This window comes from Pezoporus flaviventris, unplaced genomic scaffold, assembly GCF_033815535.1.
Source record: "Pezoporus flaviventris isolate CSIRO_AGI_PZ_B2104156 unplaced genomic scaffold, CSIRO_AGI_Pfla_v1 ptg000007l, whole genome shotgun sequence".
In the NCBI taxonomy this organism is placed as follows: domain Eukaryota; kingdom Metazoa; phylum Chordata; class Aves; order Psittaciformes; family Psittacidae; genus Pezoporus; species Pezoporus flaviventris.
This window is the reverse complement of record NW_026892555.1, coordinates 34,849,540-34,863,080: the sequence shown is the minus strand read 5'-3', so window position 1 is coordinate 34,863,080 and position 13,541 is coordinate 34,849,540. Positions and strand designations below refer to the sequence as shown.

The window sequence follows — 13,541 nt, the reverse complement described above, 5'->3', positions numbered from 1 at the left end:
CAGCCGCTCCCGGGGAGCCGCGCACCTGACCCCGGCCCCGGTCCCGGCAGCGGCCGCAGCAGCCGTGGGCCCCCGGCACGGGTCGGAGCGGCCGGAACGCTCCGGCCCGAGTATGTCACACCGAGGGGACCGAGCAGGAGCTGCCCGCGGGCGGGACCCCCGGTCGTGCCCCGCCGAGGCCCAGTGGCTGCTTAAAGGGGGTGAATTTAAATGCTTAAGCTGAAGCTGTGCCTCAGCATCGACCTTTGCCTGGAGCTGGCAGCCTCGGTAGGGGTTTCCCATCTTCTGTTAGGCCTTACTGTGACCAAAGCTATTCTATCAGTGTTTACAAGGTCGTGATTATGGGCTTCACCCACAGTACAGAGCATCCTTCAGCCTCCTGGTACCTGGAAGAATGATGGCTGCAGCCTCTTGGAGGATGGTGGAGGTATCTCCAAGCATCCCTGCTGAGCCAACTTCACATCCTGGCCCACGTCTTAGTGACAAGGTTTCCAGGTTTGCCTCCAGTGCAAGCGAACATTCCCAGAACCTTTCTGCAGCTAAAATCTCTTAGAAGTTCACTTGCTGGACGCCTCTCTGCTTAGCCAGTCTCTGGGGCTCAAACAAGCAGTTCTTGAACAAAGGCTCAACTGGTGTTGAAAACATGCTGGCTGATACCAGTTCTGTAGGGAGCAGGGCCTTGTCTTCCAGACCCAGTTTCCCTGGGGCTCCTCTTTCAGTTTGTAGCTGTCAAATGAGTGTTGACTGGGTCCAGTGCCCAGATGTGACTGGGGGCTGGCTGTCCCGCACCTCACAGAGGTGTCCTGGCTCTGCCTGCCCAAGGAACGCCTGCTCAGAAGGACATGTAAGGAGACTGGGGGACACTTGGCTGCGTTAATATGAAGGGGTCAGTGACAGGCAGGTGTCCAAACTGCCTGAGACTTCCCAGCACCCTAAATTAGCAGATCCTGAGTGCTGTGCTCACCTTCGCTGCTCTAATGATTTAATGACACAAAATTACGTGCTGTTCTGACTTTAAGCAACCTGATCTAGTGGAAGGTGTCCCTGCCCATGACAGGGCGCTGGAACTGGATGGTCTTTAAGGTCCCTTCCAACCCAAACCATTCTATGATTCTATGACTGCCCACTGTACATGCACGGAATTCAGCTTCAGAGCAGGAAACCCAGCAAAGGGGCCTGGAAGAGAGGTGATGCAACCCCTATCACCAGCTTTCAGCAGCTCCAAATCCCACCTTCTGCAGGGTGCAGTTAGGGAGATTTGTGAGCAGGGTTTGGAGAGACCACCCTGGCTACTAAGGCTATTACCACAGAAGATGTGCTTTAGATACATTAAAAACCCCAAGAGGTACAAAGGTCAAGACAGTTGCTCTTTGCCTTATCAAGACTTTCTCTCACTGGAAGACAACTCTGCTGTAACCACAAGTAGATCCAGTGATTATTTTCTTGTATCAACCCACTATTGAAGTCTAAAGCTGTGACAAGCTGCTGCAGCTGTTTCTTCTCTCCCACTTAAATGCCTGAGAATTCTTTTCCTGCCTCACCTTTCTCAGTACATTTCAATGAGAAACACCAGAGCCACAGAAGAGCCAGATTTCCAGTGATTTAGGTAAGACAGAGTTCTGCAAGAGGCAGAGCAATGTTCTTCCAGGTGCACTTTGCTCCCTTCATGTCAGATTATTTGCTGGCTTTACAGCTACAACTTAGCAAAAACACTCCCCTTAAAAATTCTCCTCTCTCTAGATTTTTCCATCCAGTCATAAATACAAATATTTTAATGTAAATGGTTTGGGTTTTTAAAAGAGACAGAATTATCAGAGGCAAGTTGCAAAAATGAAGCTTGAGTGACTTTAGTATTTCATACTCCCAGCTACCACCAGGAAGTAATCATAACTTGAAAAATATATCTAAAATACATATCAGAAAGGCTCCATTTTGGGGGGTTGTGTACTAAGGGTTAGAGCATAATTTTTCTTAAAGCCTTAGAGATACTGAGATCCCACCACAATTCCATTTCATACCCAAACCTATTTAAGGAAATACTTTCTGACCTGCAGATCAGAAGACAGGTGTCCGGTTTGGAAGGGTCTCCCTGACCTTGGCTGTTCTAACTGTAGGAGAAGATGAAGGAGAACCAGGGTAGAGGCAGCACGTCCCAGGGTCTCTGGCTCATAGGAGCTCTGGCTCACAGCTCTCCCTACAGCTCTTCCCTGCGGGAAGCACAGGACTGCAGCCAGCATGAGTGTCATGGGAGCCAAGCAGGGTCAGGGCTGTCTTTGCTGGAGCTGGAGAAGTGGGAATATTTAAGCATAAATGGCAGAGTGAAAGACTGCACTGGAGAGGGACTGCAGACTTAACATGCTGCAGGGCTTTGGAGGAGGCCAGAGAGTGGGACTGAACATACATGTGTGCGGTGGAGATGAGGCCATATTACTACAGAATGTAAAAAGTGAGAGGAAGATTAGATCCAGTGAGAGCGAGACCCACTTAGCACACTGGTGCTACTTCACCAGCAGAAGCATTTGACAGGGGTTTGCTTTATCTAGATGTGAGCCGCTTGGCTGCAGGATTCTCTGTGGGAAACCCCATGGCCCGCATTGTAGGGGCTCATTTACTACCTGAGGTTTGAAAATCTTTATAATAAAGATCATGTTATTCAAGGGGAGAATGCCTGCAGGAGTTAAGTTTATTTGAATAATATTTATCAAAGAGCAGTAAAATATTACCAACAACAAAATACACAAAACGTTGAAGGTGAAAAGACAGAACTGGATCTCCTTATTCAGTAAAAATTCCTTTCTTATTTCAGAGAGGGTCTCAAGCATAAAGTAATAAGGTAGATTCAGATTAGACATTAGGAAGAAATTTTTCACTGTGAGGGTGGTGAGACGCTGGCACAGATTGCCCAGAGAAGCTGTAGCAACCTGTGCCCTGGCAATGTTCAAGGACAGGTTGGATGGGGCTTGGAGCAACCTCATCTAGTGGAAGGTGCTCCTGCCCATGGAAGGGGGGTCGGAACAAGATGATCTTTAAGGTCCCTGCCAACCAAAACCATTCTACGATTCTATGAATCTATGCTGAGCTGAAATTCATACAGAGAAACTCCACTAGGAAAGGTTTTATTCCAGGGACAATTTACAATCTGGGCATTCCTTTCCTTATCTGTATGTTTGGAATTTTCCTATATCAGGAGTCTTGAGCATTCATTTAATCACTCAAACCAGTGCAAAGCAGCCAAACTCAAGTTCCAGTTACTTAAAACAGAATTTGAGTTAAAATGAATGTGTAATACTCCCAATCCAAAAATTAATCAGCACAGGCATCATTAATCTTCTTTTACCTTCCTCTCTAACTATTTCACATTATTCACCAGGACTTGGAAAAATCCAGATGATGGAAATTACTTGTTAGGACTACAGATCTTCTCAAAAACCATGTGCTACTTTTTCTTGAAGTGAGAGACTGTAAGCATGCCTCTGTGTAATTGCTAGGAGTATAGAAAGAAGCAGGTCTTCAGGTATTCAGGTCACAAACTAGGTAAGACACTGGTTAAGAACAACTCCTCCTTGAAGAACTGTAAGAACTAGGTAACCGGTTTAGCCTACCACACGCAGATGTTTTTACATGCCTTCAGTACCAAAGCACTGCTCCTACATAAATAAGCAGCCCCCTTATTTTTCTGAACGCTCTTAAAAGGCAGTGTTAAGTTCAGCATACTTCACTGTGGAGATTCCTACAGGACACAAGAGGAAAATTTTTCACAATGAGAACAATCAGGCATTGGAATACTCTCCCCAGAGAAGTGGTGGATTCCATAGAGTTGGATACTTTTAAGATTTGGCTGGACAAGGTGCTGGGACATATAGTCCAAGTCATGTTTCTCTAGAAAGGCTGGAGCAGATGATCCTCAAGGTCCCTTTCAACCTGGTATTCTATGATTCTACGATTCATTTTGTCAGGTTTTGAGATTACAGAGACACAGATAACACATCCATAGAGACACCAGTACCTTTCTTTCTAAGCTTTGAGGGGAAAAAAAAAATCAATAAAATAAAAATCCAGGCCAAGTCTTCACATCCTGGAACTTCTGGGTGTTAGCATTCAACTTCTGCTGTTACTTCAGATTCCTCCTCAACCTACATCAGAGAGATCAGAGAAGACAGATGAGACTTTCACATCAGAACCTCAGCAAAGCCCCTACTGCTCACATCTTCCTTAGTGCTTCCCAGGGCTACACAACACTTCTACAACATTTCTAAGCAGTATTATCAAAAGCTGCAGATGAAAACCAAAAAAGGATATACAGATGCAGTAAAAGACTTATTTTTTTTCCAGGTGCCAAACCTGGGGCCAGACTAATCTGACTTGACATAATCTAATCATTGGGGTGTTACACATTTCTTTATTAAAAAATTGATTGATTTTTTCTACACATAAAAATGGTGATAGTCAACACAGAAATTTGTATCAAAGAATGACAATTTTCAAGTTCCATAAGAAACAAAATCTTAGTAATAATCAAAGCAATTTCTCATATAAATGAAATCAGATAAGCCTCAGTCTTTTATTCCAAAACATTCTTCTACAAACTATGTGTAAGTGATTATACCAAACTTTCCTGGGCATGTAATTAGTGATTACTATGACAGCCTAATGTATTAACTGTCCAAGAAAGGAAGAGCTTATTGCTTATTGCATCCATTTTGAATGAAAGTATTAGTCTATTACATGGATCATTTCACAGCTGGCTCAGATTTATCTAGAGTTTGATGCAGCAATTAATTCTGTTCAGAATTAAGGGAACAGAAAGAAGCAGTCAGTCGCTTCTGTAGTCTCCGGTTACAGTGTTACATGATTGAAGAGGGAACACTCATCTTTTTTTTAGCAGTGAACTCCTAGAATCCTTCAAGGCCATGAAACCCCAGTAGTTTTTTAACCCAGCAAAATGTATTATTTAGAGTTACAATATATAACATTTATGATTTAGTGACTGTGAATAAGCAAGTTCATATATTACCTGATTCTCCTCAGAGCTGTCAGGATAGCTACTTTGTACAATATGCCAAGATAAAAAAATCACGAGAAAACCAAAGAAGAACCTTTCAGATCCCCTTATCTTTATCAGTTACACACTGAATTACAGTTACATACTCTCCCATATTAATAGATCATGTGTCTGAATCCTCATCCCAAAAAATCAGTGGGCACACTAACTAAATTGGCTGTTTTTTTCCCTTTCTGCCCCAGTCTCAGAACTTTTGGATTGTATAGCTTTTATAGCTGTAGCACAGGCAGTTTTATGCACTGCTTTGTACCTGCATATAGAAAGAAATAATATGGCATTAAATTAACTTACACCTTGCACTAGTTTTAATGTGTCATTCAAGAAAAATAGCAATTTTTCATTGGTTACTGAACTAAAGTTCAAGTGTCAACTTTAGGTCAATAACTAAAACACTGTGTGTGCACACAGTAATTACAATGCTTATGTATCACAGAATCAGAATAGTTTGGGTTGGAAGGGACCCTAAGATCATCTAGTATACCTGGTATCTATAAATGTATTCTGATTACGGTCAGAGCAGTACCAAGGGGAGGTGTTCAGGCACCGAGGCCTTATTTCTTTCCCTTTTGGTACTTCTAACACACCAAAAAAGCTACAATAGTACTGCAGGTGCTCTGGAGGCATCAGAACCTTTACTGGCAAGGCCTGATCTCACACCTCCTAAGTCCCAGGCACAGTTTTTGGTGGGGGGAAATACTACCAACAATAGATGATGACTAATTTAGGAGCCACTAAGCCCAATCTGACATATCCAAGTCTTTGCAACTGGATGGGCTGCAACCCAGCATGCCAGAAGTGTTACTAACAAATTAGTGGTTGTAATGCTGTCCTCCAAAAAATGTCGCATCTCATCTTGCTAGATAAGGGCACAATTATTGTGGTTTCACCTCAGGTCTGTGAAAGCAGCTGCATATGGGAGTATGCCTTCGCAATGTGTGATAGGATATAGGAAGGCAAATACAGTGTTTATATCATTACAGTTAAATTAGTTTATTGGAACTGACTTCAACTGAATTGCTTCCAGGGTTATACTGAAGTGATTAAAGAATTTATTTATATATCTCCATTTAAGTAGCATTCTTTATTTTAACCTCAAATTACTTTTAAATTCTCCATGCAGTCTGCTTTAAAAACCTGAAGACACAGCATTATTTTTTTTTCATTTGGTTAATTTGATTCATGCTTTGTGTATGTAGAAGTGATTTTTATAATTCTGTATGTTAGATACACAATAAAAAGTGTGCAATGCTAACACAGCTGCCTAAAAATGTTGTGAAGTTTTGAGTTTGTATCTCAACAGTAGCCTGTAAAAGTTCTGGCAACAGGATAGGAAAAGAGTAAACAGTGCCTACTGGATGTCTGTTTCATTTATCCAACAACAGTTACAGTGAACACACAACACCTGAAAAATAAATATGCAAAGATTTGAGTTTGCTTTTTGTTTATGTTACTGTTCCACAGTAGTACTTTGTTCCTGATACTATTTTAACGGAGCCATTTACAAGATGCAGCTCACTCTGAAGTCACTACTAGTTTGTTCTGTATATGAATTGTGTTTAAAATGTTATTGACCTATGGCTGGACTTGATGATCTTTAGGGTCTTGTCCAACCTAAATAATTCTAAATATTAATGTATTTTATGTAAAAGGTTTCAGACAGTCTGAGTTTCAACATTCTTGAAAGTGCATTACAGCCTGCAGACTCAGATGTACCCTGGTAGTTTTTAGACCCTCTGCTGGCTGACAAGCTGCATGTGCCATTTGATTCTCTAAAGCTCTGAGAAATAACCTGTATCTCCTGGAAAAGGTAGTAGATTGAAAAGAATGTGGAATGCGTCTGCATGGTATCTGGTCATTCAGACACGTAGGAGTACATGTGGTCTAGCTGGCAATCTAATCATCAGGAGGTGTGCACTCCCTCTCAACAATTTGGAAAAGCATTTATTCTTTTCAAGGGCAAAGGGTTCTGTCGGTGCATGTGTTCTGTTGGTGTATTTTAGTTCCTTTCTATTTCACAGTTTTGTGCCAGCAGCACAGCAGCACAGAGCACTGGAGAGGGGAGGCATGGGCATGGCCAAAAAGGGATGCCTTTTAATACTGGTTTTAGGAGCTGAATGATGTGGCATTGTTAAGTACTACAGATTTGGCATATATTAAAACTACTTTTCTGGTTGTGCTTTTCAATTACCATTACTGAAATCTAGGTTTATACAGAAGATAATGCCATCTCTATGTCATCTTGCATGTTTGCAATGATGGAGTTGAATTTTTCCTTGCAAACAGATTACGAAGAATCATCAGGAGCAGAATCATCAAACACCACATGCAGCAAGGCTGTAAACATGGGTACAGAAAATACCATAAAGATACACATTACTGTAATGTTAATTGTGGTACTACAGGAGCACTTAATTCACCTTTGCAGGTAGTACATATCCTCCAGAAAAAAGAGGATCAACCACTAAATTGGGTGAATTGCCCTCTGAAACCTTACAAGGGCCGTAGTAACCAGAAACTGCTAGTACCTGACCTCCATTCAAACAGCTCTGCTTCATCAACAATTTTCATTTCAGAACTTCACTTCATCTCTTTATCAAACTTACTCTTTATCTCGCACAACAGTGACTCCTTTCATATCCTGTGTCATGGCTGAATAACTCAATGAGAAGTAAATTCCTTACATTTCTCTTCCACAGCTTCACCACTAGTTGCTGATAGATATTTTCTAGGCCTCACTGAGGTGGTGTTTACATTTTTCCTTCAACACCTTCACCAAGAAAAGGCAGTGAGTCAGGCTGTAGATGCTGGACAAGGCACTCCAGGACTGTTCAAAACATGCTTTTATCTCTGCCAGACTAGCTGGTATCCAAATACCTAATGCACCTAATTCTGAATTCAGTTTTAGTGCCTGTAGGTTATTCAGTGGATGAAACTCGCTGTAGGATGCACAGCTGAAACTGCACTGGTTTGTACCTTAGTTCTGTATTTCTTCTTGTCATGAAGCCAAGGCTGAAAGTATTGTTTATTTTTGAATTTTCAGAAGTTTGCTGGAATTTATATTTAGTAAGAGAACAAGATCTAGGTTACCTGGAGGTAACATATTCCCCCATAGTTCTTTCAAATAAGAGAACTATATTCTGTAATAAGAAATAAACATAAGATTGTAAAAGTTATAGTTTGGGTATGCAATCTTTATAGCTTGTATCAGCCCCCCCTAAAACTGTGACATAACAAGCCTTAATAGAATCATAGAATAGTTAGGGTTGGAAAGGACCTTAAGATCATCAGGTTCCACCCTCCCTGCCGTGGGCAGGGACACCTCACACTAAACCATATCACCCAAGGCCTCGTCCAACCTGGTCTTGAACAATGCCAGGGATGGAGCATTCACAACCTCCCTGGGCAACCCATTCCAGTGCCTCACCACCCTAACAGGAAAGAATTTCCTCCTTATAGCCAATCTAAACTTCCCCTGTTTAAGTTTTAACCCGTTACCCCTTGTCCTATCACTACAGTCCCTAATGAAGAGTCCCTCCCCAGCATCCCTATAGGCCCCCTTCAGATACTGGAAGGCTGCTATGAGGTCTCCACGCAGCCTTCTCTTCTCCAGGCTGAACAGCCCCAACTTTCTCAGCCTACCTTCATACAGGAGGCGCTCCAGCCCCCTGATAATCCTCGTGGCCCTTCTCTGGACTTATTCCAACAGTTCCATGTCCTTTGTATGCTGAGGACACCAGAACTGCACACAATACTCCCAAGTGAGGTCTCACAAGAGCAGAGTAGAGGGGCAGGACCACCTCCTTTGACCTGCTGGTCACGCTCCTTTTGATGCAGCCCAGGATACGGTTGGCTTTCTGGGCTGCAAGCTCACATTGCCAGCTCATGTTCATTTTCTCATCAATCAGCACCCCCAAGTCCTTCTCTGCAGGGCTGCTCTAAATCTCTTCTCTGCCCAGCCTGTAGCTGTGCCTGGGATTGCTCTGACCCAGGTGTAGACCTTGCACTTGGCATGGTTAAACTTCATGAGGTTGGCATCAGCCCACCTCACAAGTGTGTCAAGGTCCCTCTGGATGGCATTCCTTCCCTCCAGGGTATCAACCAAACCACACAGCTTGGTGTCATCGGCAAACTTGCTGAGGGTGCACTCATTCCCACTGTCCATGTCAGCGACGAAGATGTTAAACAAGAATGGTCCCAACACCGATCCCTGAGGGACACCACTCGTTACTGGTCTCCAGCCGGACATTGAGCCATTGACCACAACTCTTTGTGTGCGGCCATCCAGCCAGTTCTTTATCCACCGAGTGGTCCATCCATCAAATTGATGTCTCTCCAATTTAGAGACAAGGATGTCGTGTGGGACAGTGTCGAACGCTTTGCACAAGTCCAGGTAGATGACATCAACAGCTCTATCCCTGTCCATCAGTTCTGTAGCTCCATCATAGAAGGCCACCAAATTGGTCAGGCAGGATTTCCCCTTAGTGAAGCCATGCTGGCTGTCACCAAGCACCTTGTTGATTTTCATGTGCCTTAGCATGCCTTCCAGGAGAATCTGCTCCAAGATTTTGCCAGGCACAGAGATGAGACTGACTGGTCTGTAATTCCCTGGGTCACCCATTTTCCCCCTCTTGAAAATGGGGGTTATATTTCCCTTTTTCCAGTCATTGGGAACTTCACCTGACTGCCACGATTTTTCAAATATGACGGCCAGTGGCTTCGCAACTTCATTCACCAGCTCCTTCAGGACCCATGGACGGATTTCATCAGGTCCCATGGACTTGTGCACGTTCAGATTTTTAAGATTGTCTTGAACCAGATCCTCTCCTACAGTGGGCCCAAGGTCTTCATTCTCACAGTCCCTGCGTCTGCCTTCCAAGACTTGGGTAGTGCGGTCAGAGCCTTTGCCAGTGAAGACCGAGGCAAAGAAGTCATTCAGAACCTCAGCCTTCTCCAAATCCTGTGTAGCCAGTTCTCTCGAGAGCTTCCTGAGGGAGCCTACGTTGTCCCTAGTCTGTTTTTTATTTGCTACGTACCTGTAGAATCCCTTCCAGGGATTCTAATTCTAGTTATTGTAATGCCAGTTAGATTCATATAAACAAAAGCCCAATATACATGCAGAACACTTTCTTACCTATTATCAAATATACATTACTCTATAAAGATTCAGACCACACAAATCACCTCTGCTCAAGGCAAATCACCTCTACCTACAACGCTGGTAGAGTCACCTGCTAAAAGAGCTAAGAAGAGGAAGAAGTAACACTGCTCACTGCAGGTTCCTTCCCTTTGAGCTACAACTTGAGCTACACAGGATGTGTATGGTGGCTCAGAGAGTGGCTTATGATTAGTTGGCACACTCCAGTGTACTTACTATATGCTGACTGCATTATTTAAAGATATAAACATATTGCTAATCACATCACATATACTGGAGAGACAAAAGGTGACTTTCCCACCAAATTCTGAATTGCTACAATATTGCTATGAATACCTACTATGATACTTAATTCCATGAGTAAGGAAATGTGGGCAGAAACTGCTGGTTAAGTTTACAACATTGAAATTTCAACAACTTCTCTATTTAGGGAAAATTCATATTCATGCATCCCATTGGAAGGTATTAGGTATCTTTAAAATAGTTAAGAAATTTGTTTTCTTTTAATTACTTCCTGCCAATATCCATAATTCTCTCTAAATGTTCAAAACTAACTTAAAATCCAATATAAATTTGCTATTGTTTTTATATCACCCAGAAAGAAAGATTAATGACATATTTCAGTAATCTAGTAATAACTGGCTTTGTTTCATTGTTCAAGCTGTATGTAATCCTCAGTGGATCTTAGATGTAGGTTAAAAAGGCATTTAATGCCTGTTTTTCAGTTGCCAAGGTCAAACATCACCTAGCATGTATAAGGAAAGAGGAAACATCTGTTGGAATAATTTATTTGACTAACAGAAAGGTTAGGATTCAAATTCACTAATTTCTTTGGTCCAATACTGAATTTCATTAAACAATACAAGTATTTGTTCAGTTCCTCGTTTTACATGTGGGCACATTTATGCATATCCCTAATTACTGGAGCTGGCAAGGGAATACTGTGATTTGTCATTATTTCGTATTTGCGTATACTCTGAGAATGAATATTTATGTATTTTGAGGTGGGTTTTTTTTACCCCCAAAAAGAACATTTTAAAGAATTCACCAACCTTTAGGTAATTCCCAAGACTCTTTGGTTTCTGTGGAGTTCCACTAATAACAAAATTAGAATAGGTCTTAAGATCAGTGATTACACATGAAATTGTAATTAATGAACAGCAATCTTCAGCATCCGAGATAGAAGTCCCACTTCCAAGATTTTGAAATTATTAAATGCATGTCATCTGACTGTAGTTTATTCTAACCTTTATGTGATTCAGAGTCAAACCTTCTAGACTAATAGTAAAAACAAAACAAAATAAAATCACTCAAATAGTTTAATTTGCAAATGTGCATTTATATAAATATAGACATTAAGTTTCGATCAAGTATGGGAGATGCAATCTTTGCCTTTCTAGGATCAAAAGGGATTTACAGGGATTTACAAAGGGCCAGGATTGTAGTCCAGCTTCTTAATACTGGGAAAATTTTTGTCAAGCAAAGCAGCTCAACAATTGGTCAGCTTTTAAATATAGTAGTGTAGAATCAGAATTCATTATCTCAAAGGAGATAGCAGAAGTTCTCTCACTGAAGAAAACATCTTTCTGGGAGGTGCTGTAGACACTTGTTCCACCCTTCATTGTCACTACTTGTAAAGAAAAAGCGTAGTTTTATTCTGCTGGCCCAAAAGACAGAACGCTAATAAAGATGCAACACAAGCTGACAGAACACTGAGCATGTGGACAAACTCATTTGGCAATGGAATTAAAAGAAATGCATGTTTGCATGGCATGAATACTAGCCTGCACTCGTCTACATTCCACAAGCCTGGGCTATTCACTGGAAAATAATTGTGTAGTAGTACTATTTTGTGATAAATAGTGCATTATTCCTTCAGTTCTTGTTTTCAAACTTCTCCACTGCAGCAGCAAAAAGAAAAAAAAAAAAGAACGGGCAAATAAAGAGAAAGGCAGCTATTTTTAATCCGAACAGGAATCAGTAAGAACAAAACTAATGGAATTGAAAGTGGTAAGTTGTCAAGAAAAAATTGTATTAAATGCTGCTCAGTTACTAATAAATTCTGATTTGAATGTAAAATAAAACACTACCTTTAGTAATTTCATTACCAAAGAATTCTTGTGTCAGTTGAATTTATTTACCTGCAGCATTGCATAAATGATGAATTTTTTGTGAGCCAGCCCAGCTGGTAAATAATAAAACAGCGATGTTAAAAGTAGCATTAAAAATCTGGAGGGAGTAATATTAGGTCCCCAATACTGAACTAAGCTATTACTACAGGTAAAACTGAAAAAACTGTAGGTCCCAAACTGCAAATCCCTGTGAGCAGATCTTATTTCCACAAACAGCTGGACTAGAGTTCACAAAGCTGATTAAGTGAGTAAGAAATACGTATGCTAAACTCAAAAACTATTTAATTTAATCTAATGTCTAAATGTCTTTAAGGGACACACAGATTTTCTTTCTAGATTATCTTGATGGTCTTGAGCTGATGCTACAGGAAAATGCTAATCAAGTATATACTACACTGGAACATGCCTGCTAGAAGTAAGCTAGAATAATGAAAACTGATTATTTCTCCTTCTGCATATTACTATGTGCATGGGATCAGCCTTTGCCAATGTTGTTGACAGTGACTGTACTTCCAAGAATTAACTTGGATATTATTTTATCTTTGTGGAAGATTACAATCAAATGCATATGAGAGAAACTAGTAACACAGAAGTTATTGCTGTTAGCTAGTCTATTGATTTATAACCAGAAATTGAAATCTATTATCCTGTGTTTTGAAGAAAGAAATATAAAAAATATAACATGGTTAAAAAAAAAAAACAAAACAGAAAACTTCTTTCATATTAAATTCTACCTTCATGTCCTCGTTTTCCAAATGACTCAGTAAGAGCTGTACAAGCAATAACCAATGGAACTAAGAGAAAGATAGTTGAGGAACATATCTAAGTTTTTGTTTCACTTATTTTTTTTCCCCAGAATTCTTGGCAGAGGTTTTCTTATAGCTTTCTGCATCTCAGACGAAACTAAAAAATCTGGGTTTCCTTTCACAGGGTGACTGTACTGACAGGGAAGAACAGGATAAAGTGTTTCCAAGTCAGCTGCAGAAAACAAACAAACAAGGATTAATTCAATATCCCAAGTCAAAACTTATCTGTTTTAATATTCAGTATGATTGATCACAGGTTCCAATATATCTTGTTAAAGAAAACAGTATAATAAGCCTTAGGGTTATGCCTCAAATTTGATAATTGAGAATAGAAAACTTTGTATGAAATTATGGAAAGTGCTGCCAACACTGATGAAAGGGAATAC

The 13,541-nt window shown here is 41.0% G+C and overlaps 1 protein-coding gene across 4 annotated transcripts in view; it reads right to left on the bottom strand.

Moving 5' to 3' along the window:
• Positions 1-2,660: 2,660 nt before the first annotated feature.
• The window catches only part of PPP1R42 (protein phosphatase 1 regulatory subunit 42), a 28,534-nt gene continuing 17,653 nt past the window's right edge, over positions 2,661-13,541 (bottom strand). Inside the window, exons 7-8 of one of the 4 annotated variants that reach the window (XM_061448357.1) lie at positions 11,270-11,312; positions 2,661-4,133 (exon numbers count right to left, since the gene is read on the bottom strand). In XM_061448357.1, the coding sequence (XP_061304341.1) occupies positions 11,272-11,312 (41 nt within the window). In that variant the 3' untranslated portion in view covers positions 2,661-4,133; positions 11,270-11,271. Of the gene's footprint in view, positions 4,134-11,269; positions 11,313-12,168; positions 13,328-13,541 lie in introns of those variants that run through there. The other 3 variants (XM_061448358.1, XM_061448360.1, XM_061448356.1) reach the window with 3 other exon arrangements.